Raw genomic sequence first — 25,269 nt, forward strand, 5'->3', positions numbered from 1 at the left:
GTCAGACAGCCTCGGAGGTTCCCAAATTCCCTGCCAGCACCAGCCTCTGGGGACTCAGCTTTGCTCACGCACAGCGCTGACAGACAGGGTTGTACCTGACTCCAGGCAGCCAGACTCCGCCAGGAAAGCAGCTGCTCGCTCCAAGGTCTTCAGCAGGGGGCGCAGAAGGCAGGAGAGGAAGAAGAAGAAATCAGGGCAGTTGTCCAGCTGGCTTATCTGGGGGGGGAGGAGAAGAAAGGGCAATGAATGGGCCGGGCTGGAACTGGGTTCTGCCAGGCCACATGTGAACTCACCCAACCCCTGATGCAGGGGAAAGGGGCCGCACAAGGGAAAATGCCTCTGCTGGCCAGAAGAGGGCGCTGCAGCTCCAGCTGCTTGGGACGGGGCCATGCACAAGTGAGATGAGTTCTGTTCTCAGCCCACCCCCTGCTGGCTAATTACAGAGAGCTTCGCTCCGGTTTGGAGGAGCGGCCCCCACAGCTAGCACCGTGGAGACAGGTTGTGAACCCAGGCTCTGCTGTGCGGGGGTGGGAGGGAAACAATAGAGGCAGGAATTAATAGGATAATTTGATGTTCTCCTACAATGGGCCCGGGGAGAACGGGTCCCCGCACAGGGAACTGACAGCATAGAGCAGGGGCTGCAGACCAGAGACCCCCCCTCCCCAGGCCAGGTCATCCAGAGGCAGTGTGACTGACCAGAGCTTAGAGAAAGGGACGGGGGTCGTACTCTCGGCTCTGCCACCGGCTTGCCAAGTCCCTCCCCCCCCAGCTGCAAAAGGAAGAAAACTCCCTGCCAGGTTGTGGGGTGCTGAGCATCCGGGAAGGCGGTTCCCTTGGAGCCAGGTAGGAGGGATGGCCCCTGGGGTCTGGGGCCGAGCTGGGTGGGGCAGAGGGGTCCCCGTACCTTGAAGCAGCGCTTGCTGGTGTCCTCCTCATAGTCGCTGTCGCCCTCGCTGAAATCCTCCATCTCCTTCCACAGCAGCTTCTGCGCAAAGCGCCTCCGGGCCGTGTCGCAGGCTGGCCGCTCGCCGGGCGCCTGGAGATGAAGCAGCTGTCCTGAGCCCGGGGGGTGGGAATCTAGCAGCTCAGGGTCAGCGCCAAGCCCGGGGGGGGGAGCAGATGGCTCCCGGGGCACCTCTGCCCCTTTGAGGGGCTGGGTCAGCCACTGGCAAGGACCGAGGTGGTGGGTTCTCAATCCGCGACTGCTAAACAGCCTCCACCTCCCCTGTCCTTCACCTACCTCCTCCGCCACCAGCAGCCCGCACTGGATCAGCTTGTCCAGCACATCCTGGCCGTAGCAAGAGGCCGACTGGCAGGGCTGCGGGAGGAGACGGACACGTCAGCGCCCGGCAGAGACCCCAGGGATGCAGAGTGAGGGGCTGCCAGGGGGCCCAGCCATTCCCAGGGGTAAGGCTCTAGCGAAGGCCCAGAGACGGACAACGCCCAGCCCCCTGCACCCAGCTTAGCTACAGGAAGCAGCAGCAGGCGCCGCCCCCCCCCCCCAGGGCATCGCCAGGGCCCTACCTGGAGCAGGAGGAAGTCTCTGGGCAGCAGCTGGACCAGCACCTGGGTCTTGCGGTGCAGCTCCTCCTGGCTCAGCACAATGTCGGCGGGCAGGTGGGCCGGCCCCAGGAACGGCAACATCTCCACCAGCAGGGCGTTGACGGCGCAGGCTGCAGGGGTGCCCGCGCATCGTCACTGCCCATTCACCCCCTCCCGCGTCCCCACCCCGCCCACCCCGCCCGGCTCACTCACCCCCCACGGCCTCACACATGAAGACGGGCAGCAGGGCGGCGCTGTGCCGGCTCAGCTCCCTCACCGCCGCCTCCGTCTCCCTGGGGGCCACCAGGACGTCCCCGTGCCGGAGGAGGTGCAGGGAGACGCAGCCCCGCAGCAGGCGGAGGGCGTGCTGCACCAGGTCCCGCAGCCGGCCCGAGAAGCTCACGTCGCGGTTCCGCAGCAGGATCTCCTCCGCCAGCCAGGAGAAGTCAAGCGTGAGCCGGGACAGGAAGACGCCCTGGCGGGGAGCAAGAGAAAAGGGGGCTTGAAACCACCTGCCGGCAGGAGACGAAGAATCCGCTCTCCCCCCTCCCCGGTGAAAGGGAAACCGGCATGGAGCCAGAAAACCCCTGGCGGAAGGACCCGTGAAATCCCCCCTCGGCCCAGTCCTCAGAGACGGGAAGACCTGAAACCTCGATTTAGCAGGAGACTCCATGGGCAGGGGGGGTTCCTTAAAACCGCCATCCAGATGGCGCCTCTCCTGTAACGTGGGGGCCCTGAAAACCGCTGGCCGCACCCTGCCCCCCTCCCCCGGGCGACCAGACCACCCCCATACAGCAAACCGCTTCCCTTCATCCCCCCCACGGCCCTCGCCCCTACCTACCTCACGGTGCTTGTGCAGCAAAAGCGCAGACACGATGGCCACGGCCGTGACGGCGGAGCAGGAGACGCCAGCTGGAAGGGATGCAAGGAGAGCCCCGTCATCTCCTCGGCCCACGGTCCCTTCCCCGCCCTCCTTCGCCCCAGAGGGAGCCCGGCGACCATGCTGGGAGTTGAGGGAGGCCCATCGCCCGGCAGGAATCCACTGCTTAGCCCCGGTAAGGGCACACCGGTGGGCTGGGCCGACCCCCTGTGCTGTGGTGGGAGCGGAGACGGAGGCAGGGCAAAGCTCTGCGGGGCTGACAGCCAGGGAGATGGATCGATAAAAGTCACCGACTTGAAGGCCTGATGGGCGGTGATCGTCGCGCCTGAGGTTCTGCACCACATGGGCTGAAGACACCCTCCCCCGGGGATCCCTGGGCCCAGGTGACGCGGGGCTGAGCCAGAGTGGGTGGCTTGGGGACCCCCCCCCCCCGACTGACGGAGCAGCCACCAGGTCCCTAGATGTCGTGACACGAATCCCGCGTGGGGAGAGACCGGGGATTGTCGGAGCCGGGGGAGCTGAGAGATGGCGGCCCAGGGGACGCTGCGCTGATCTGGGCTGGCTGGGTGAGGCCCCCAGATCCGCTGCTGCTGCTGCTGCTGCTTCTCTGGGTGACCTGGCGCAAGGTGCCGTGCTGTGAAATGCAGGTAACGCTGGCCCTTCTCTGCAAGGCTGCGAGATCACCAGATGAAAAGCACGACGGCCCCGTTCCCCGCCAGGAGGCTTCACGGAAGCCAATGCAGCCTCAAGAGGAAAAGTGACCTGCAAGCCCCCTTTCCCGAGATCCCAGCCAGCATGGATGAAACCCATTAGGAAGGAGAGAACGGGCGCACGGGAGATGGAGCATAAATCGCAGGCTGCGTCAGGCTAGGCAGAGCGCACTGCGTGCAGGAGACAGGGCTACGCAGCGTCTCCGGAATCGGGAGAGGGGCCGGCGTGGCGCCCCTTTCAATCGGCGTACCGTGCGGCCCAGCCGCTAACGTCCGCATTAGCTCTGGTCGGAACATTTCCAACGTGCCGGTTCACCAAAGCCCAAACGTTCTGCGGAGACGCGGCCACGCCCAGGTGTTTCCAACGGGACGGGTTGGGAGATCCAGGGCACGGCCTCCGGTCGCTTTCATCCTGCAGCCGGCTCTAAGTTCCGTCCATCCGGTGCTCGCGGGACCCCCCGGCAGGCTGGGACGGGAGCACCTCGCAGCCTGGAGGGTGTTTATCCTCTGCCGTGCGCAGATGGGGAGCTCGAACACAGAGAGCCCAAGGGGAGTTTGCTGCCTCGACAGCGTCGCGCTGACTTGTCCAAGGTTACGCCTGGCAGGGGATGAAATCCGGGCCCCCTGCAGATCAGCGCAGCGTTCTCACCACTGGACCTCGCTTGCAGAGGAAAGAAAGAGCGGGCCAGATCTGGAATGCAGCGACGCCAGTGGAAAGCCAGCAATGCCACAGACGTCCGTGGCGCTGCTCCTGGTGCCTGCCTCTGCTTGACCCAGGGTGTAACACGGAGCAGAACCAGCCTTCACTCCGGGGTTACCCCGGGCATAGCAGAGAGCAGGGACTAGCCCACAAAACACAATCCAATGGCCGCCACGGCCGTAACGAAGAGCGAGCATCTCAAAGCTTCGCCAACCCACCCAGCACCGCACCGGCAGCTGCTTCACGCATCGTCCCCGCCCCGTCCCGCCGGCCACGAGCCGGGCGCACGTCAGCACAGGCAGCGGAAAAGCAGCAGGCGTGAGTGGCTCCCGCCGCCAGGGCTGGTGGAGGCCGTGAGTCAGAGGAAAAACCAGCACCGGAGGATCCCTGCCTGCGAAGAGCCTCTTCCCACTAGGCAAAGTTCACGGGTGAAAGCCTCAGAAGCCGGGGCTTTTATCAGCTGTTGATTGTCAAGGTCGCTTTGCCAGCCTGGATCCGGCTGGCAGGGCCCGAGGCATGCTGGGGGAAGAGCTCTGCTCCACGCCGTCAAAGGGGCACAGGCTGGCACGAGAGCCCTCGGGCAAAACTCCCGACATTTGCGGAGCGCGGACCACGCTGCTCGTTGAAGATCGCCTGCAAAGAGGGAAAAAATGGCGTCTGGGCCTCTGTGTGCGCACGCTTCTTTGTGATGCATGAAGAAAAAAGGCCTGAAAAGGCGCTTTCCCTCCTTCCTCCCGTTTGTTTTTTAACCTCACCAGCAGCAACGCTACGCGGCTCGTCTTCCTCGGGTTTGTTTCGCCGGGGCGCTTTTTGGAGGACTCAGCGAGGCGGACAGGGAACGTGAAGGGGGCGGTGTGGGGAGGAGGGGGGTGAATCTTGAACAAAAGGACCGTCTCCTAGTGTAAAAGCATCCAACCCGCGGAAAAAAGAGACTATCCCGTGGGAGCAGCAGCCAATAAGTTAGGAACCACCAGAAGGAATCGGTGCGGTGGGTGCCAGCCATTCGGAGAGAAACCAGAACCAGCTGCTTCGGAGGAAAGGGGCACGGGCGTAGACGTTTACAGAACCTGCCCAGACGGGGACGTTTCTTCCTGACCCGTCTGCGCGTGGCTGGTTCACGCCCTGAAGCCGGGGCTTTTATAGAAACGTGTGTGCGCAGATGTTCCTTAGCTATGAAAGCATCCATCTAATCCTCGCCGCCTGGCCTGGGTGGCATCTCGTGGCAGTGAGATCCACTGGCAAACCCTGCTCCTATCCCCTCCAAGGAGTTCAGTGATATCGCCGCGTCCATCCTAGGAAGCTGCTGTATCGAGAGAACGGGAGGGAAAATCACCGCAATTCCACTGGAAATGTACCGTGGCACTATAGCTAACCCGCCAGCACTCGGCCCTACGGCGGATTTAAGGCACCGTAGCGGGACTGATTCTCTGCACAGCTGAAGAAATCGATCGAGGCGTGGCTGTCTTGCAGTGGGACGTGTCTGCAACAGCCAGACTCCCCGTCTCCTCCTCTGCACGTTGTTGTTTGCGCTCTGGTTCCCAGCACAGGAACCGTGCCGCGTGTCAGCCGTTCCCGGCGAGCAGTCACGCAGCCGGCGCATTAGCGCATTCGGAGCGTTGTGCTGAAATGACGGATAATTGGAACGTCGCATCCACACGGCAGAGAAGGGTGAACTAAAACACAAAGCGCGCACGTGAAACGCAGCCTTTGTGTAACCAGGAGACCGTGATTGCAATTTAACAAGCCTATCGTTTTTCCCAGCCTCCCTCAGAGGAACTCGTCAGCTTCTGTTCTTGCTAGCTGAACCTGGGGAATAAAGTGAATTCGCAGCGGGCCAGAAGGAGGACGGCTGGTCTCGTGCCGAAGGCTCTGGAATGGGCGCCAGAAGATGCAGGTTCCAATCCTGGGTCTGCCGCTGAGTGGCCTTGGCCACGTCACTTGGAAGCTGATTCTCAGACAGACAGCAGGTCTGAAAAACAGGCCTGTAAACTCTGCAGGGGGATAACGACCCTTCTCTTCTCACAGGCCTTGTCGTGAGCAGGAAAAGCGTGTTTTAATTCACGTGCGCTAGCTAAACCCGCCATCTCTCCCAGCCTAGGTGCAGGGTAAAATCGTCCGCTCGGGTTTGCCTTGCCTAGCGGCAGCCGGATCTCCTGCCATCATTAGAAGGACGTACCGGGCATTCGATCTCTGAAAGCCGCCCAGAGCAGATCCGAGGACGTACGTCAGGTACTACAGAGTAATCCCAGAGATGGAGAGTCAGGCAGCTGAAGCAAGAACTCCTGAGTCCCTCCGGTCCAGTTGATACAACGCCGAGTCCTTCTCTCGCAGGTTCCACCAGATCTCAAGGCACTTCACAGAGGAGACCAGCAAGATCATCCTCCTTTCGGATGGCACGAAGGGACGCAGCGACTCGCCCGAGGTCACCCAGCCCAGCCAAGGAGACGCAGGGATTCAGAAAGGACCCAAACCGGAGCACTCCTTCCTCAGGCAAAACTCCCACTGATTCCCAGGACCATCCAGGAAGTGACAGCGCTAAGCCAGAGGCAGGCAATAGCTGGCATCTGCTGAGCCCCGGATCTGCAGCCGGGGTATCCGGTGGTACCGTGCTGGGGTCGTCTTTGGCGCTGATTTGGGGACTCTGGAGTCACTGCAGTGTCCTTGAGAGGAGGTCTGGCCCCGCGTGGATACTTTGAGCTTACAAATCCAGCCCTGCAGAGGGGATTCCACCAAACCATCACCGAGCTGCTGGCCACACCAAGACAGGCCCTTTTCAGCAGGGCAGAACAGCCTAACGCCTCCAAGACCGTCTCTCGAGGTACCTGGGTCTCCATCAAAGGCCTCGGTCCCACCCAGCGCCAGGGAAAGGGAGCACAGGTCCGGTCTCCATTGGCCCATGGCTGTGCTCATCGATACGCCTGCTTCAAACGAACCCGCATCCTCCACTTCCCCTGCTACGCTGAGACACCCCCCGACACACAGACACGCGGAGGCAGGACACGCAGACCCAGCCTACCCCGCCAGCGGCAGTCAGCACAGACCGACACAACGCCTGGGTGCGGACGACGCACGCGCTCCCTGTGCCCCGCGCCCAGGTTCAAAGAGCCCCGCCCCTCTAGTTCGCGCCGTCCTATTTTCCGCCGGGGAACCGTGCTGACGGCGCAGACGCGGCCGTGCCATTTTGACTCCTGGCGGTGGCCGGCCCGGGATCTCAGGAGCTCAGACGCTTGATTGTTTGGCCCGACAGCTTGGTGGAAAGAGGCAGAAAACGGGGGAAGGAAGAGGGGGCTCCCCGGTCCCCCTTCCTGGAACCCGGCCGCCGGGAGATCGGCACCTACCGCTCAAGGAGTGCAGGCCAAGTCTTCCCACCAGGATCCGCTCGTCCGCCGGCAGCTCCGCGGCAGCTCCCCGGCGTGAGAACCACTCCTCTGACTTCTCCCAGTCCAGCAGGCCGGGGCTGCAGACACGGGATAAGAAGGGGCAGCTGTTAACAGGAACAGGGGCAGGCTGATGTAGGAGAGAAAGGCAAACGCCGGGCGGCGAATACAGAGGCCTGGAAGCTCAACCCTTCCAGCTATGCAACACACGCAGCACGGCCGGCGGCACGGCGAGTTTCCCCGTGTGCGCTCGCCGTGCTCCAAGCCTGAGCTAGGAACAGACCTGCCAGGCAGGAGCAACGGCCCTGTATCCTGCCTCTGGAGCGGCCAGCCGTCAGAGGGAGATCTCCTGAGGCCTAGCACGTAGAGATCGGTTTAGTGATGCACGAGGCTTAGCCTCTCCCAAAACGCCACCGGATGTTCCTGTCATCCCTGGGAAGGATCCACCTGGAGGGGGCAGAGGGGAACTCGGCCCCCACGCTCCGTCCAGCCCAGGCCCTCTCTGCTGAAGGAAGGGTGGGTTTTGGCACGACCGGCCTGAGACCCAACAAACTCATTCCACGGAGGGCGAGCGAGCGGTGCCGGTTACCGGGGTCCGTGGCACGCTCGGTGCACCCGGAGAGGGGACTTTGGCTTTTTCCGCAGCCTCTTCCTTACTGTCTTCAGACAACGGGAATTCTCTGACAGATGGCCCCGGCTCTCCTTCTGCCCCCACCCCCCCCGGGATCTGGGTCGTGGCTACCTTTTGCCAAGGATGACGGGCAGAAGCAGCTCCTCCAGGGACTTCTCCGAGCAGCGCCGTCTGACGCGGTTGTTTGCGGCGTACTCCTGGGATCAAAGAACACGAGCCGGTCGATGGCCACCGAGGCAATGAGCTCCCCAGGCCTCCATCTGCCCAGCCCCAGGCTACACGCTCCCCACACCCTGTGCATTCAGGCCAAACCCCAAACACAAGATGACCAGCTTCCCCCATGGCAAAAGCGGCCCATCGTCCCAAGCCACCTCGGGTCTGTCCACACGGCAGCGCGCCGCCCAGCCTGGGCAGACAGACCTGCTCCAGCGCCGCCCACGCTAGCCGGCTAGAAATACCATCGGCGCATTGGAAGCCTGAACGGCGGGTCTGTTTAAGTGCGGTGTAGATGTCCGGGCTCGGGCTAGCGTGAGTCCGTCTACGCCAGCTCGCTCCCAGCTGCCGTGTAGACATGACCCCCAGTCTCCAAATCCCACCAAGATCATGACACCCAATAATCCCGGTCCACTCGATTCCCCAAAGATCCAGCCGGGACTTGCCAAACCCCAAGACCTGGACACTCAATTCTAAGGCAGACGCCACTGGCCAAAAATCCCAGGAGGCTGCACAGTACCTGCAAGGAGAAGGGCTGGGCAAAGTCCACCCGGACGCAGCCAAACCCCCGGCCCAGGGCTCGGCAAACGGCCAGGAGACAGGACCAGAGGCCGGCAGGCTGAGCTGAGCCCTAGGAGAGCAGATGAGCAGGGTGTGTTAATCTTGCCACGGCAGGGCAGTTATTCACCACGTCTCAGCCATGGAGAGCGTTTGCTCAACAGAGGAACAAGCCTGCACGGTGCCGGAGGCTAAGAAGGGACAGGCGAAGCGTCTTCATCACGGGAGCGCTGTTCTCCGGGGGGGCAGAACGAGGCGAGGTTGCATGGACAGAAGCCTTTGCCCGTGCTAAGCCGCCACTGACTCCTCGGAGCTGCCCTGCCCCCTCGCTCCCGCTCAGTACGGGGGTGGATCTCGGGCGCGCTGCAGAACCAAAACTCCAGCCCACGAGAGCCCCGGGCGGCCAACGGTTTGGGCCGTGCCCCTCTCAAGGCCTCTGAGAAAGTTCCCAAAGCCAACAGCCAGACCCCTGCTTCCAGAGCCAGGAACTCCTGGCTCCCAGCCCCTTGTTCTAACCACTAGACCTCCCCCTCCTCTCCCTTCGCCAGGAATAGAACCCAGGAGTTCACACCCCCACACCCGCTCTAACCACTGCTGCCCACTTCCCTCCCACCGCTGGGAATCCCGGCTCCCAGCCCCTCCGCTCTAGCCAGCGCTCCCCTCAACAGCCGGCGGGTCTTACCGCGAACACATCGGGCGCCACGTCGTAGGAGATCCCCACGGGCACCAGCATCACATCGGGGACGGCTTCGGCGTGGAGGGCGCCCAGCACTAGCGCCAGCCACTCCCCTCCGGGGGCGGACAGCTGGGGCACGCCGGAGAAGGGCTCCTCCAGGAAGATCAGCAGGTGCTGTCGACTCTTCAGCAGCTCCTCGACGTACTGGGGGTGGGCAAGGAACCCCACGGGATCGGAGACAGAGTGCAGCTGAGCCCCCCTTCGCCCTAAGGCCTCGTGGGCAGGGAACGTCCTCCCCCACCCAGCCACGCGGCAGGGACGTGGCGTGACTCCCTAGAACCGTCTGCTCCCGCTTTCCACCCGGTGCTACCGCTCGGGCAGCCCCTCCGCCACCCCCGGCTCTTAAACCTCTCCAGGAAGGAGCCTGAAACCCAAGATCCGGGACTGAGCCCCCAGCGTCCTGCCAGGGTGACCAAAGAAGCGACGCAATCCCCTCTAGGCGGGCCACCCTCCCTGCAGGCGCCTGATGCAAAGCGCAATGGAGGCAGCGAGCGTCGGATGGGTCCTTGCTGGATAAGCCCCCACCGACCAGCCTACATCTTAATGCTGGGCTCACACACCACCTGCCCCCGCATCCTCCAGAGGGGTCAGGAGCATCCCCCCATCACTGAACAGGCGGGGAAACCGAGGCAGGGGCAGCAACTCGGCCCAGGTCCCTCGGTGGCAGAGGTGGAATTAAACGGAGCCTATGGACGGCGCTTAACAAATGAATGAGAATTAAACCAGGCGGGGGGGGCTCCTGGATCCCAGGCCTGTGCTCAGCTCACGTGGAGGGTGAATCTAAGCAGAGCTGGGATCGTTCTGGACCTGACCCTCGCCCCTCCAACCGCTGGCATCTGCAAAGCCGGGGAGGGGACTGAGCCATACAGCTGGCTCCCACTGATGTGAGTGGGAGCTGGGTGTCTAAATCCCCCAGTCAGCTACGAGATCCTTAACCAAGTACATTAGGAGCCTTAAGCAACTGGCAAAGGCGTTCACTGCGTTCTCCCCCGTCCAGGGCCAGAGGAGGGTCCCACACCACCCCTTGGCTCACGGCTCCCTGCCCCGCACGTACTTACCGAGGCAAGGACGGCCCTGAAGAGTGCGCCCCGCTTGCTGTCTGGTGCCTGCTCTGCTCCGGGGGGCAGGAAAACCCCTCCCAGCCGCCTCAGCAAGACCCTGCAAGCAAAACAGGCCCGGTCACTGCAGAAGGGCCGTCACCCCCGGTCCCCGACCACCCGATCCTGCCTGGGCCTCCCTGGGAAACAGGACGGCCACCTCTCCACCCCTCCCTCCCACCCACCCACGTTGCCTGTGGTCCCCGGCGTGCCAGGCCCCCGCTCCCAGAGAGAGACTGGTTTGGAGGGAGGAATCGGCGAGTGACAGGCCAGAAGAAGGAAAGTCACCGGGAGAAGAGGAGAGAAGTAGGTTCAATTGCACGGCTCGGTCGGCCGCTGACCACCCGGGAGCCGGTGATGCAGAAGATCGATGCCTGTAACCCAGCTCCGACCCTTACCTGAGGCTCGGGGTGTAGGCCTGGTGTTCCCACGTCACCCTGGGCACCCCGAGGCCCTGCGAGAACAGGAGGAAGGAGAGGAGCAGCCCATCTAGCCGGGACTTGTGAGTGGAGAGGAAAACCAGAGGGACGTCCGGCTGGGAGGAAAGAGAACACAACGGAGTCTGCGGGTCGTAGCCGAGGTTGCGTGCCCGCACACGCGAGTCCGTGCTTTCCACGCTGGCCCGGGAGCACCCCCGCCTCCCGGGTGTGCACAGCCCCTGGCCTCCAGGCAGGCACCTCCATCCTGGCAGTGCACTGACGTGCTCAGCCTAAATCTCCATCTCAGGCCAATAGGATTTAGGCTCCTAAGGTTGTTAAGGCCCTGCTGAAAACTTGACCATAAGTGATTTGCCTCCAGGCTGCGCAAAGATGAGGGCAGAGCCAGGGACAGGGCCCAGTATTCCGGAGCTCCGTGTCCCGGGCCGAGCCCACTGGTCTAAGATGCTGCCGGGGTCCCTGCCTAAGGAGGAAGGAGAAGGACGATCCAGTGGCTAGGGGGCTAGCCGGAGATCCAGGTTCCAGTCCCTGCTCTGCCAGACTCCGGAGTGTCCCTGGGCAAGTCTCTTAGCCGCCCCGTGTCTCAGTTCCCCACCCGTACAATGGGGATATCGGCCCTGCCCTGCCCCACAGGGGCGCACGAGGATAAAGGCATTACAGGCGCTCAGACGCTGGGGAGGTGGGGACCACCCACGTGCCTTAGGTAGATAACTCAGCTCCCTGACACACAAGAAACAGGGCTCTTGGCAGAGCCGTCTCAGCCCCCCTCCCGGCCCCCCTTACCGTCTGGGCTGCCCTGCACACCATCTCCAGCTGCCCTTTGTGGAGCAGCACGCTGTGGACCACGCGGCTCAGGAGTCTGAGTAGAGTCCAGCTGCAGAGCCTGGGGGAGAGGAAAAGAAAACACAGAGGAGGGTGGGAACAGACTTTAAGGCTGTGTTTTTTCTCGGCGGCGGGGGGCAAACTTTTACCTGTGGTTTGCCGTGCTGACAGGATTATTCACCCCCTTTTCCAGATGGGGAATGGAGGCAAAGAGGTTACATGACCTGTCCAAGCGACTCAGGGACAGACCTGAGACTCAGATGCAGACCTGCTCGGTCTCAGGCCTGCTCCGCACCAGGAAATTAAGTCAGTTTAACCACGCCGCTTAGGGGTGTGAAAACCTACCCCGAGAGTGAGGTTTCATTCAAATGCAGTGTGGTCTAGCGGTTAGAGCACTAAACTGGGCCTCACGCCACCTGGGCCCAATTCCTGGCTCTGCCCCTGGCATGCTGGGAGAGCTTGGGCAAGTCACATTCCCCCCTCGGTGCCTCAGTTTCCCCATCTGCCTAATGGAGCTAATCACACGGCCCCGCCTTGGCAAAGTGCTTTGACACCTCCGGATGAAAAGCGCCGTACGAGCTAGACACGACGATCCCATTGCAATGTTCAGCCCACGTCTTTAAGCTCCCACAAAGGAAATGAACAAACAAGAGCTTTGCTTGCAAAAAAAAATGAACGCCCCTGCGTGATTAGGCAAAAAAAAAGATACAATCATAAAACAACCCCAGCATGTAAACCCAGAGCCCATCTCCCCACCCCGAGCTCCTGCGTGATGTTTACCAGAAGTCTCTAACTGCTTTTATCCCTTGGGCAATTTCTCCACTTTAAATACTCAGACTATTCCGAAAGGTTCTTTTATTACCGCTCAATCAGAGAAGCAATTAGGCCTCAACGGAAACTTTATCTGCCAATTTCTCAACCATCAAAAACAAAGAGAGTTCACCTCTTCTTTTGGGTTCATTCTTTGATTTTCCCGTCCAGAGGTAAATGGTGGAACTCGTTGAAAGGGGACGGCGCTGCCGCGCATGGAGGTGCTGCAGAAGCTTCCCCCAAAGCTCCGTCAACGCCCCTCCATCCCGACCCGCAGCCCCCCTGCAATTCTGCTAATGTCCCTCGGGTCCAACCCACAACTTACCCTGCCCCGGGCCGCTTCACACTCAGGTCTGCCTCAAATTCCACCTGCGGTCCCCTGGTCCCCCGGCCCCAAGCTCCTATTCCTTGCTAGCTCTGCTGATCCCCCTCCATCCTGACCTGCAACCTCTTGCTACTCCACACCTGGACCTCTCCTGAGACCATCCTGCATGGCCGTGTGGTTGGCTTTTGATCCGAACGAACCACTGAATCATCAGCTGGTCCCAAGCCCTCTTCACTAGGGAACCAAGCAAGATTCCACTTCACCAACCCAGGTCACCAACCACAGCCACCGTCATCTAAGGAAAATCATCCCCAACTCTGCCAGAAACTTAAGATACAAACACACGCATGCAGGCTCCAAGCAGGGATCTGATCTGCCATCACCACCACCGCCCACGCACCCACTGCATCTCTGCAGGACATCTCAGCGAGCAAGCCACGGGGCAGGCAGTCCCACGCTCGCTTTGCTTTCTGCCAGGCGTGTTAATTTCCTGCCGAGGAAAGGTGCCAGACTCATCCCACTAATCATCTCTCTGGTGCTTTTCTGCCCGAGATCTCAGACCGCTTTGCCAAGGAAGGGTTACGTCCCTGTCTCCTTCCTGAAGATGGGGAAACTGAGACACGAGAAACTGCTTGGCCAAGGTTACAAACAGCAAGTACCTGGCAGAGCTGGGACTAGAACCCAGGTCCCCTCTCAGTCCAGTGCCCTATCTACTAGGCCACGCTGCCTCCCAGGCCTGGAAACAGAAGCCCTGCAGTTATCCACACGACATGGGCAAGCGTCTGCCCTGTTGCCCCGGCTTTAACCTTGAAGGGCCGTGTATGAAAGAGGAATTCAGCCTGTGGGGTCCAGGCAGGCAGAGCCTTTGGTCTCTCTGCTGGGAATGTTTTATCAGCAGCGCATCGAGACACCAGACACCTAACACCATCGGACGGGGACTGGATACGAAGACGCAGTCTCAGGGATCTGGTTTCTATTACCGGCCCGCTCAGGCAATTCTGCTGCTTCCCCCCTGCCTTAAACCAGCACCATATACAGAGCAGGATGAGTGTCACAGCCCCCTGTCACCCTGGCCCTCTTCGCGAAGAGGGGGACATACCTCAGTATGAAAAGCGAGAGAGGAGACTGAATCTGGTTGAGAATACTCAGCACTTCGCTCCTCCATTGTGCCGGGGACGTGCGGAGAATGGGTTCATCCCCTCTCGCCGGGAGGCCCTTCGGAGACACGACATCCTGCACCCTGGGGAGAAGGGGAGAGCAGATGAAAAACGCATCCAGAGCAGCAAGCAAAGCCAGCGGAATGAATGCACCATTCGGAGAGCGGCATGCCCCCCAGCGACTATAGTTGAAGGACAGCCAGCTGCCAACACCCCATTAACGGTTCTTAACGCGGGTGGCAAGGGGAGATTGTGGACACGCTGCGCTAGGCGCTGCACGGACACTGCAGGGCTGGAGTAGGAAGCTCAGGAAAACTCGGTGATCGGGAAAGCTGCAGCGTCTCTAGTGGGCAGAGCAAAGGGCATGCTGACCCCTAGCGCCTCTGTTTCCTCATATTCCCCCAACTGTCTTGTCTGTCTCCACCCGCCGTCTCTTGTCTTATACTTAGATCATCTGTGCTTAGATCATCCACCTTCCTGCTGTGTTTGTACAGTGCCTAGCACCCTGGGGCCCTGATCTTAGCGAGTGCCGCTAGGTGCTGCTGTGATATCACCGGTGACAGATTCTCATCTAGATGACACTGAATAAACTCAATTTAGCTTACGGGACCACTCCTCTATCTTCCAGCTCTGGGCTGAGAATCGAATCATCTGAGCAATGCCTCCCCCACAGCACCACCAGCTCACTGCACGTTGCTTTAGTCATCTCGACTCTCAGCCTGACAGCAAAGGCAAGGTCACAGGTCGTAATTTGCCAGAGCGAGTGCAGGGGGAGAGGAAACGCCAAAGAGGTGCTAAATAAATGCAGATGAGACTGGTACAGAAGGTACAATCTCTCTTTGCCCCTGATACGGTGTCTTTCATCAGGGGCTCACAAAACACTTTACAGACACTGGGCCAGATCTTCAGTGGGTGTCAAACAGCAGTTGATCCACTAATGTTCCACCACCAGAAACTCTGGCCCATTCATTCTTTCCTGTACATGTGGGAAGAGAGGCACAGGGCAAGGGCTTGTCTACACAGGAAAATTTACCGGCATTACTGTGATAAAGGGCTCTTCAACCTAACAACCAGAGATAACAAGAGCCAGGGGTTGGGAGTTGAAGCGACACAGGTTCAGAGCTAGACTAGAAAGAAGGCATACATTTTTAACAGTGCGGGTTATTAACGACTGGAACAACACGTCAAGTGTTGTGGTGCATTCTCCAGCGGGGGCAATTTTAGAATGAATACACATTTTTCTAAAAGATACACTCTCACTGAAACAAGAATTAATTCAGGGAAGTTCTCCGGCCTGTCTTACACAGGCGGTCAGACGAGATGCTCACAAGGGTCCCTTCTGGCTGTATAATCTACGTTGGCACAGTTACACCGGTATAAAACTGTAAGTGCCCAGTGTGATAGAAGCTAAACCGAAAAAAGCCCACGGGTATGCCGAATAAAAGTGACCACGTGGGGAGTCATACCGGTATCTGATCACTTAGAACTAGGATTCTCCATTTCTGAGACAGGGAAACTGAGGCAAGGAGACGTGACTTGCCCAATTCAAGGATAGAGCCAGGACTAGAACCTAGGTTACACCTGGCTTGGGTGCCTTCTCTGCACGGAGGATTTTCCTCCGACTTGCACTCACACACTTAATCACGCCTGGTGGGATGGACCTGCGGTAGCAACGCAGGTATTGAGGCGGAAGCTGCATTGGACTCCACAGTGGATTTACGTATAGACAGGCTTGGAAGGATTAGATTTTTATCGGTAAATGTTGGTGTCAATTTCACGGTACATACACAAACCAAGGGAGAAAGATTTCCATCCGTAATAATAGAAATTTACAGATAGGCAAAGTTTAAAAAATAATTGTGGTTTGAGAACTTTAAAATTGGAGTTTGAATTAAGGATATTTACTTTGTATATTTTGACATGTGATGTTGATCATTTGTGTTTTAATGGTTAGGAAGTTTTTTGAATCTCAACGTCTACGGTCATTAAATAATTGACATTCCACCCCCCCGATAATTTCCAGCTACTGTGAAAATACAAACAGATAAAAAATTTTAAAAAAGCTTAAAACCAATAATTTTGCACAACTGTGAAAACTGAACTCAACCGAAATTGAAAAAAAAATGTTTAAAAATAAACACAATATTATCCATCGAAATTATAAAAAAATAAAAAACAAATTCTGCCGAGACTAAATATAGGCAGTAGCAAGGGCGCTAGGGCAGACCAGCCATCAACGTCTGAACCACTGTGTTGAGCAGAAATGCTCTGAGCAGGATAAAAATAGCAGGGGCCCTGTCTATATCAGCACTCTCACTAATGGTAAAGAAAGGACCGGAGAGGTCCCACAAAAGGCGAGCGCAGACACAGCCAATGATCTGGGAAACCAGCTCGCTAATGTTTTTAATGGCTGTAATTAACAGAGGTGGTTGGAAAATGTTTTTTTTTCCCCATCCACAGGAAATGTTGAGTTTTAGACATAAAAATCAAAATCTGAAATATTACGGCTAGGAAATGCCTCTGGGCTGCCTGGGAATTGTAGTTCGGGTGCCTCACGCTCCTGTTCGCTTCCAGAGGCCCGATTCCCTGGTTTGACTACATCTCCCGTGATGCACCAGTGTCCCCGCTTGGCAAATGCAGGTGGGACATTCTGGCAGTCGCATTGCCATGATGCATCATGGGAGTTGAAGTCCAGCCAGCGTGCCTGTCCTATGGAGGAGGATAGGAGCATGAGGTAACCGAACCACAACTCCCATGAGCGGCATTTTAGAAGGGAAACATTTCAAATGTTCAGGCTTTCAAATTTCTGATGCAAAATTAAAAACTTTTCCAAGGAAAGCAGACGCTTTTTACAAAAAAATTCATTTAAAGCAGCCCCACCTAGCAGCCCTGATGTCCTGCTGGAAAGCACGTAAGTGGCAGGGTAGGGAATTTATTTAGCTGAGGTTAGTCCTGCTCTGAGCAGGGGGTTGGACTAGATGACCTCCTGAGGTCCCTTCCAACTCTATGATTCTATGATCTCAGGAGTCCTTACTCAGATGTCCCCCCTACCCCGAGGTTTACAGCCCTGTGTCGTTGGATCCTGCGCTCAGTTCTGCTTTATTCTGAAGGTGACAAGGACATGTGATCTAGTGGTTAGAACAGAAAACTGGGGCTAGGTTTGGGTCAAATTCTCCCACCGTTGCAGCCCTGTGTCCTGTTCAAAACCCTAAACCAACCGGCCCCTACTGCAGTCGGAACAACACACATCCGGAGATAGGGTCCAAACAACACAGGGCTGTAATACCGCGAGGAACAGCTGCAAAAGGTGGGGAGGTGAAAGCAAAACTCCGGCGCCAGCCCCTGCGGTAAATAACCTCAGGCTGCCCCCACGTAAGGAACGATACCTCTTGCTGCAGAAGATTCTCTCCTGGAGGTCTCTTGGGGTGTCGGAATGAACTTTCCAATCAAGGATCGCAAGGACGTAACAGAATCTTCTAACCAGCCAGCCCCTGTACCTAGACAGAGAAACGCAGCTCGGTGATTATGGAACTTATAGACATGTGATACATTCAATACATTTCACTATCAAGGTATATCCTTCCAGGGCACTAATAATGCTTATAAGCACTTATATATAGCACTTTTCATATGTAGGTCTCAAAGCACTTCACAATGGAGGTCAGTGTTGTTATCCCCATGGGGAAACTGAGGCACAGAAAGGGGAAGTGACTTGCCCAAGCTCACCAGCTGGCCAGTGGCAGAGCTGGGAATAGAAGCCAGGTCTCCTGCAATCAAGACCATTGCTCTATCCACTAGAAAACACTGCCCCCCATTGAGGGCTCAGCCAATTCCCCACCGGGCGCCTTTCCTTTGACTCCAATGGCATAAAGTCAGTCCCTTAACATGTTCCCTCAGTGGCGTGTTTCATTTCTGTAACGAGCCCATCCCTCCTCCGCGACGTCCTCCCTTTCTGGAACGACTGACGTGTGTGGGAATAAGTCTGATCTCAGTATTTAATCTTTAACACACTTGTTATCTGCCAGAGCTCCAGCCAAATGATAGCTGGGATAACTTTTACTGCAGCATGGTTGAGTGGACAGAGCACTGGACTGGGAACCAGGACACTTGGGTCTAGTGCCTGCTCTGCTCTGCCACTAGCCTGCCGAAGTCCGCTCAGCTCTCCGGCCAAGATTTTCAGAGCGACTTGCAACTGCGGATACCTCATTTCTGGGCCTGATTTTCACAAGGTGCCAAGCATCCGGCCTCTGAAAACCAGGCCCCTTTCACGAGCGTCAAACTGGAGACCCCAAAATTGAGGTGGCCCCAAGGTCGCTGGTCACTTTTGGACATTGTGCTGCCACGCCTCTGTCTCCCAATTTGTAAAATGGGGCTAAAGGTACTTGGTAAAGCGCTTTGAGATCTAAGGAGGAAAAAAGCTATAGAAAAGCTAAGCTCACACATGTATAAAAGCGAGCAGTGTAAGGAAGTGGGGGTCCCATGCTAGGAAGATCTAAAAACCTGGTTGATTTAGGGATCTCTCTCTCAACCCTGGAACCACAGGTCTCAGAGCTTCCTTCTGGGAAAGGATACCCCTGCATTGGGATACTCCTGGATATTCCTGCATCAGCAGCGCAAAGCCCTGCTGTAAAAGTTATTTTCCAGCCCTAACTTCTGATCTCACAAAGGGCAAACGGGCCTGATTTAAACTTTGCGCTCTGTTCAATGCAGCCTTCACGCTGCCAAGACCTGCCCCCATGTCCTGTTAACAGCAACCAAGACTGACGCAAGACCCTGATGGCATCAGGGACTGTTGTGAACTGCAACGGTCACAAATCAGGTACTCAGTCCTCAATCAGTGTCAAGGAATGCTAAGAGACTAAAGGACTTAATTAAGGCCCAACATTTGGCAAGCCACCAGGGCAAGACATGAGCACTGGACCTCAGCAGAAATATTGGAATCCCGGCGAAACAGAGGCTCCATTTCTTGTGGCACTCATGAGATATCGGACACTAAAATCACTGTTCTGATTATTATCTAGCATTCCCATCGCCCCCTTGATTTCAGCATCCGTAACGCATGAAATGCTCTGACCGAGATGAATTATTGAAACCCTTCTCGAAGCTGGCACTGTGAAGTTTCAAGCAGCAGGAAGCACCCGATTTGCAGGAGTGTTGAACAACCACAGACTGCAAAGAAATGGACAGGAGCTGCAGCTCCGCTCAGAATCAAGCCCTTAACCTCTACCTCCAGCATTTGGAGAATTAAACACCATGGGACAAATCCTCAGCCAGTGTAAATCAGGGTAGGCTCCGGCAGACCTCCACTGAAGCCAAATGATTGACATCAGCTATGGATCCGGACCCACGTTGCTTTTGAAGCGTGTGCACGGGAGACCACAGGGGAAAGGAATCAGAACCATCTGATTTTTAACGTCCACCGTCACACAAACGACCGGGGCTAGAAACAACTTGGGCAGACCTACACAAATGCTTTGTAAGCATTTCCCTGCACCGGTCCCAGGGAAGCAATCTCAATGAAAACACTGATCTCTGAATACGCCCTTCCACGCCGGGTGGGAATCTACATGCTTGGTAACAACTAACCACTCTGTTGAATTCCCCTTTTGCTGTGGCTGTTACATTAAAATGAGAGGGGCGGGGGTGGGGGTAATGAATCAAACACTCTCCGCTCCGCTGTTAATAACACTCAGCCCTTACAGGACTGCAGCTTTTGAAAAGCTTTACAAACAATCATTAAAGCAATTAGTTATTAGACTAATTACCACGGGAGGCTAAATTATGAATCCTCCCAGAGGTTTATTATTCCTGCTTTCATTCAGAGGAAGAAGTGACTCGCCCAGGCTCACACGGCGAGCAAAGCAGAGGGTGGAACCCAGGAGTCCTGACTCCCAGAGCTGGGATTGGACCAGGTCTCAATCTCCAGCCTCAGAGGAACATTGAGATAACGTGCAAAGAGTAACACAGAGTGGTGTGCAGGAAATCGCCCCCTTCCAGTCCTCTCCTACCTCACACCCCCATAGTCACCTGGTGTTTTCCTCCGTCACCTGGATAACATTGCAGAAGCCGAGGGAGGGAAGGTGCTTGTGGAAGAAGGATTGCTGAAAGCAGAAAGAGGCACGGCCGTTAGCAGAAATACACCCTGAATAGCAGGGTTTCCTCGTGCACGGAACATAAGAACGGCCACACTGGGTCACACCAATGGTCCATCTAGCCCAGTGTCCTGTCTTCGGACAGTGGCCAATGCCAAGTGCTTCAGAGGGAAGGACTAGAACAGGTCATCATCAAGCGATTCATCCCATCGGGCGTTCCCAGCCTCTGGCAAACAGCCATCCCTGCCCATCCTGGCTAATAGCCATTGAGGGACTGGTTCTCCATGAACTCAGCTAGCTCTTTTTTGAACCCTGTTTAAGTCTTGGCCTTCACTACATCCCCTGGCAAGGAGTTCCACAGGCTAACTGTGCGTTGCGTGAAGAAACGCTTCCTTCTGTTCATTTCAAACCTGCTGCCTGTTAATTTCATTAGGTGACCCCTAGTTTTTGTGTTCTGGGAAGGGGTAAATAACACTTCCTGATTTACTTTCTCCACACCAGTCCTGATTTTATACACCTCTATCATATCCCCTCTAAGTCGTCTCTTTTCCAAGCTGAAAAGTCCCAGTCTTATTAATCTCTCCTCATATGGAAGGAATTACCTTCTCCCCGAGGAATTCACTCTCCTGCCAGGAATCCTCTCTCCCTCCCAGCATGGGGAGGGCAAGCTCCTTCACCCTGCAGCTGCTGGGAGTGCCCGGTGCTACCCAGAGGCCAGAATTAAAACCCATGTGCTTTGGTGCTGGTGAAAGGTGGCAGCTAGGAAGACCCAGAGACTAGCGGCCTCTGTGCAGTCATAGCACAGGTACAGCTTGGGCCGGGGCGGGGCAGGACTCACAGATGACCGCCCCTGCCCAGGAGGGACTAACTCTAGGGGAAAGACCCTATGAAAGCAGAACACACCAACCACTGCCAGGCTGACCCCCTCCCAGTGGTGTACTGGGGGGGACGGGGAGGGGCCCTCGAAGGAGTCGCCCCCTGTTGCAGACAGCCAGGGCATCCTTCCAGCCCCTCCGCCCGTGCTGGGCTCAAGGAGTGAGCCGCAGGGACCAGGGCCCGTCATGCCCCCACTTCCTCCCTGACGCCGGGCAGCCTCCGCTACCCCCACAGCGGGGGAGAGCAGGACACAGGCCCGCAGACCCCCCCCCACAGGGCGCTGCCACTGACGGGGGGGGACCCTATGTAAGTATGACCCGTGGGTGCCAGAGACCCACGGTATGCCACTGCTCCCTTCATCAGCCCCGCCCACTCCCCCAATCTCCCGTCCTTACCCAGCTCTTTGGGGTGCAGGTCTGACAGCAGCGCCCCACGAACGGGCGGTACTTGCCCAGAAAAGGGGTGATGATCTCCAGCTTCACCCCAAAGCCCCAGGGCCAGGTCGTCATCTGAGGAAGAGAGGAAACAAACCCTGTTTATCCCACCCATGCCATCACCCAAAACTCCGGCACCAGAAATAAAAGTTTGCAGCCCATTCCCTTTCCTGGAGATAGGCTCCTAAGTCACTTAGGCTAGGTCAAAGCGGAGCGATCACGGGGACGTCACCCGCCTACCTCCTCTCTTTCGAGAGAGAGAGATCGCCACCTCGCCGCACAGCTGCAGTCGGGTTCCATGTGCTGCGATCATGCTGCACGTCCGCGCTGGCGCCTTGCCTCGCCACAAAGGCTTCTAGGTGAGTAGCCCAGGGTTCGTAGAGCTGGCACCCTCGGTGGCACTCCGGGCTCCAGGCCGCAGGACATTGTGGGACAACTCATCTGTCCCCTCTAAGGATTGTGGGTGGAAATGGCCTGACCCCGGGAAATTCATTTCCTGTCCCCTCTTTGGCCTCTAAGGCTCCCACTCACCCTAGCAACTTTTCCCCCTCATCCGCTGGTGTTTAGGCATGAAGGATGAGGCTTGCCAAGCCGAGTGGATTTGGATACTCAGTTCCCATTCGCTTTAATGGGAACGTGGGCTCCAAATCCCTTAGGCCACCTGGAAAATCTCAGCCCCCCTCTGCAAGAAAATGAGCCTCGTGTTGGGACCCATCCAGCTAGCGAGCCCTTTGGACCTTAGATGCTTTCCACGCTCGCTATCCCATGGTGCCTCTTGCAATAACACAACCTTTCACCACAGGCTTCGGAGCCTTTGCGCCCAGAGTATCCCTTCTGCTCCAACTCCCATTGATCCAACCCCCGGCCCCAGCTTATCTGATTACAAGTGCCCATCTGAAGACACAGGGGTGGCACTGGGTGTCCCTGTCACCCTCCTCCGGCTCACAGCTGCCCCCTGCCCGGCTACCTGCTGGTACCCTCCCTCCAAGGGATCACGTACGTTTCTCTGGGGCAACTTCCCAGCCAGCAGGCTGCGGGCGGCCGAGTCCCGCCGGGTCAGGGCCATGGCTCGCCCAGATCTCAAGCGCAGGCTGGATCAGCGGCACGGGTGGGACAACAGAGTCCGCGGAGGGGAACTGCGAAGACACAGACAAGAGGACACCGGCCGGTGTGAGAGACAAGCAGGCACCCGGAGAAATCTCACCACCGGACAGCAGCCCAAAGCGTTGCAGGGAGAGGAAGGGGTGTCCAGGGATTCGGCTGCTTGCTCAAGATGCCAGATCTGCCACAAAGGCCCCCTGGGACCTCATCTGGCCCAGCAGTGGCCTGAGGCCTGGCAAGTGGGAACGGCTCTTTCAGGGGAAGAGGGGGATTGTACAAGAGACCCCTGCAATGGCTCTGCGTGACCGTGGCAGGTGGGGCTCCGAGCAATCAGACTAGCCTCCCACCCTCTGTATTTACTGCACGCTCAGGCTCTCTGGTCTTAGCCGGAGACGGGCAAGGCTGGGCCGCAGATCCCCGGGAGAGGAAAACGCCTTTCCCAGCTCGAGACGCCTGGGGAGGAAAGACTAACTCCTCGGCCGAGAAATCAATTGTTCTGCAGCTTGTATACCACACAAAGAGAGGAAAAAAACCAGCAGCCAACGCGCCCAGAGCCCCCAGGAGAAGAATCTACTCTCTTTGTAATTCAGCTCCAATATCGTTACAATCGACTTTTCCCTCCCACACCCTCCTCGCTCTCACATGGAGATGCCAATCTCTACCAGGAAACCGAGTGCACCCGAGGTACAGAGCAGCGAGCGAGTTTCCAACAACCAAATCCTCCCTGGGAACGCAAAGGAAGGAGAGAGAGAGGCAGGCAGGACACTGGACTGAGACTTGGGAGACCTGACTGACTGGCTGGGCCACCTTTGGCCACATCAATTTGCTGACCCCTGCCTCAGTTTCCCCATCCGCTTTGCCTGTTTAGACAGTAAAGCTCTTCGGGTCACGTACAGCACCTTGAACAACAGCGTCCCCACACATCAAACACAAGGACAGCAGATTTCCCCGTCAGGATATTTTCCTAGCTCGTAAGTGTCCCAAGCGGCAGAGACCCAGGCTTCACAGGCTAACGGATCTCACCGCTAGGAAGCTTTAATGTTCACTCCCCTTTGCTTAGTTCCATTCCGTCACTCCTAGAAATTATACTCCCCAAAGCTCCCTCCGTTCTTGGCACAGTGCCCGGATGCCTCCGAAATCGGGCATCATTGGCGGATAATCTTTTGCCCTTTAAATCAATCCCACCAGCCCCTCAATCATTTTGTTGGCAGCTTTGCTCTGAGTTCCCTCCAAATCCCATTTGTTGCGGCTGCTTACAGCACCTGCTGGTGTCTTGCAAAGCAATCGGGGAGCAGAGCTGCATTAGGTGGGAGAGAAGGGCAAAGAGGCTCGGGAAAACCAGGCTCCTTCTCCAGCGTCAACGGGGCGTCACAACCAGACTCTTCTTCCAACCCTCCTGAAGGGCTTGAAGAACAGGGGAAGGTCCCGTGGCCGTGGCCCTGCAAGGGGGCCTGGGCTAGACATTTCACCTCATTTTACAAGTGGGGAGCTAAGGCCAGGAGATGAATAAGCCTGCCTTGGCCGCCTTTATTTTGAGTGTAAGCTCTTCGGGGCAGGGACTGTCTCTCGCTATGTGAATGAGGCCCTGGCTTAGTGGGTCTCATTAATGGGTTACTGTGATACCATGAATACATAATAAGGTTATTTGTGGTCATGGTGCCTGGGGTTACCCCAGTGTCCTGGTCAGATTCCCGTGTGGCTAATTCCATGCTGCCTCCCCCCTACAGAGACAGAATCCTGCTTCCTCAAGCAGCCCCATCACCAGAAACACAGGCTCACCGCCAGCCAACTACACTAAGAACATTGTATCAGAGTGTGAACGCCCTGCACAGACGCCTAGAGTTAAGGTGGTATAGCAGTTTCCATTCTAAGCCCCTGTTTTCACAGACTGATACGTTTCTGACACGTCCTCCCCCGCCCACGCCTTTTGAGTTGTAACGCTCCAAGCGTGTGGCCTGGATTCTCTCCTGCCTAGCATTTGTGAGTGGGGAAGCAATTCACATTTGGTCATATTTTACTTGCATTTTGCACTCACTGGGTCCTCCATATTCTGCTTTCAGTTACCACCAGGTGCAAATCAAGAGTAACCCATGGGAGTCGAGGGAACGACTCTGAACTGACACCCAGAGAGCAGAATCTGCTGCACTTTGCACAGCTTTAGATGAGGACAGAAAGTGCCTGGACGTGGAGAAATCAGGGGCAGGGGTGTCCTCACTCAAAGTTATTTTTAAAAATATCCATGGTTCTCGCTGTTTAACATACAGCGGCTCTGTTACAAAAGGAAGTTTCATATGCACGTCCTTTCTCTTCCCCAACTAAAATTTCAGAACCACCCTCGCCGTCTAGCCATAAAAACACAGAGTGGTTACCTCCTATTCTAACTTGTTGGCCACCCCTGTTATTTAACCCAGTATTTCCCAAACTTTTGAGAACCGAGTCCTCCTCATCCCACCCCCCAAACAAGGAAATGAAACCAACCACATCCCCCGGCAACCCTGTCACATCCCCACAGGGAACCTTAATACAGTTCTTCCTCTCCTTTCTGAGACATCACCATTGACACATCTTGAAGGTTTCCCTCTCAGGTCTAAGACCTAGAGACTTGCTTTAAAAAAAAAGAAAGTTGAAACCCTGGAGAACAACGAAGAGGTCTCTCCAAACACCCCCCGAGAGTCCTTTGTGCTATTCCCCAGGGGCACACCCCACGCTTTGGAAAACACTGGCTTAAGCGAAAGCCCCTTGGTTCTATTATTACTATCATGCAGACAACT

General features: G+C 57.0%; 1 protein-coding gene across 1 annotated transcript in view; it reads right to left on the minus strand.

Moving 5' to 3' along the window:
- LOC137142839 (glycerol-3-phosphate acyltransferase 2, mitochondrial-like) overlaps positions 1 to 25,269 on the minus strand; it is a 36,153-nt gene that overhangs the window by 4,791 nt on the left and 6,093 nt on the right. Inside the window, exons 2-19 of the mRNA XM_067532304.1 lie at positions 22,398 to 22,533; positions 21,359 to 21,472; positions 20,023 to 20,096; positions 17,382 to 17,492; positions 13,938 to 14,078; positions 11,665 to 11,764; positions 10,843 to 10,979; positions 10,406 to 10,505; positions 9,294 to 9,491; positions 8,574 to 8,684; positions 7,952 to 8,037; positions 7,171 to 7,289; positions 2,384 to 2,454; positions 1,756 to 2,017; positions 1,525 to 1,673; positions 1,241 to 1,318; positions 905 to 1,036; positions 96 to 216 (exon numbers count right to left, since the gene is read on the minus strand). Of these exons, the coding sequence (XP_067388405.1) occupies positions 96 to 216; positions 905 to 1,036; positions 1,241 to 1,318; positions 1,525 to 1,673; positions 1,756 to 2,017; positions 2,384 to 2,454; positions 7,171 to 7,289; positions 7,952 to 8,037; positions 8,574 to 8,684; positions 9,294 to 9,491; positions 10,406 to 10,505; positions 10,843 to 10,979; positions 11,665 to 11,764; positions 13,938 to 14,078; positions 17,382 to 17,492; positions 20,023 to 20,096; positions 21,359 to 21,472; positions 22,398 to 22,463 (2,170 nt within the window). The 5' untranslated portion in view covers positions 22,464 to 22,533. The remainder of the gene's footprint in view (positions 1 to 95; positions 217 to 904; positions 1,037 to 1,240; positions 1,319 to 1,524; positions 1,674 to 1,755; positions 2,018 to 2,383; positions 2,455 to 7,170; positions 7,290 to 7,951; positions 8,038 to 8,573; positions 8,685 to 9,293; positions 9,492 to 10,405; positions 10,506 to 10,842; positions 10,980 to 11,664; positions 11,765 to 13,937; positions 14,079 to 17,381; positions 17,493 to 20,022; positions 20,097 to 21,358; positions 21,473 to 22,397; positions 22,534 to 25,269) is intronic.

This window comes from Emydura macquarii, unplaced genomic scaffold (assembly GCF_026122565.2).
Source record: "Emydura macquarii macquarii isolate MOO-44397 ecotype Brisbane River unplaced genomic scaffold, CSIRO-AGI_Emac_v2 contig_3257, whole genome shotgun sequence".
Taxonomy (NCBI): Eukaryota; Metazoa; Chordata; order Testudines; family Chelidae; genus Emydura; species Emydura macquarii.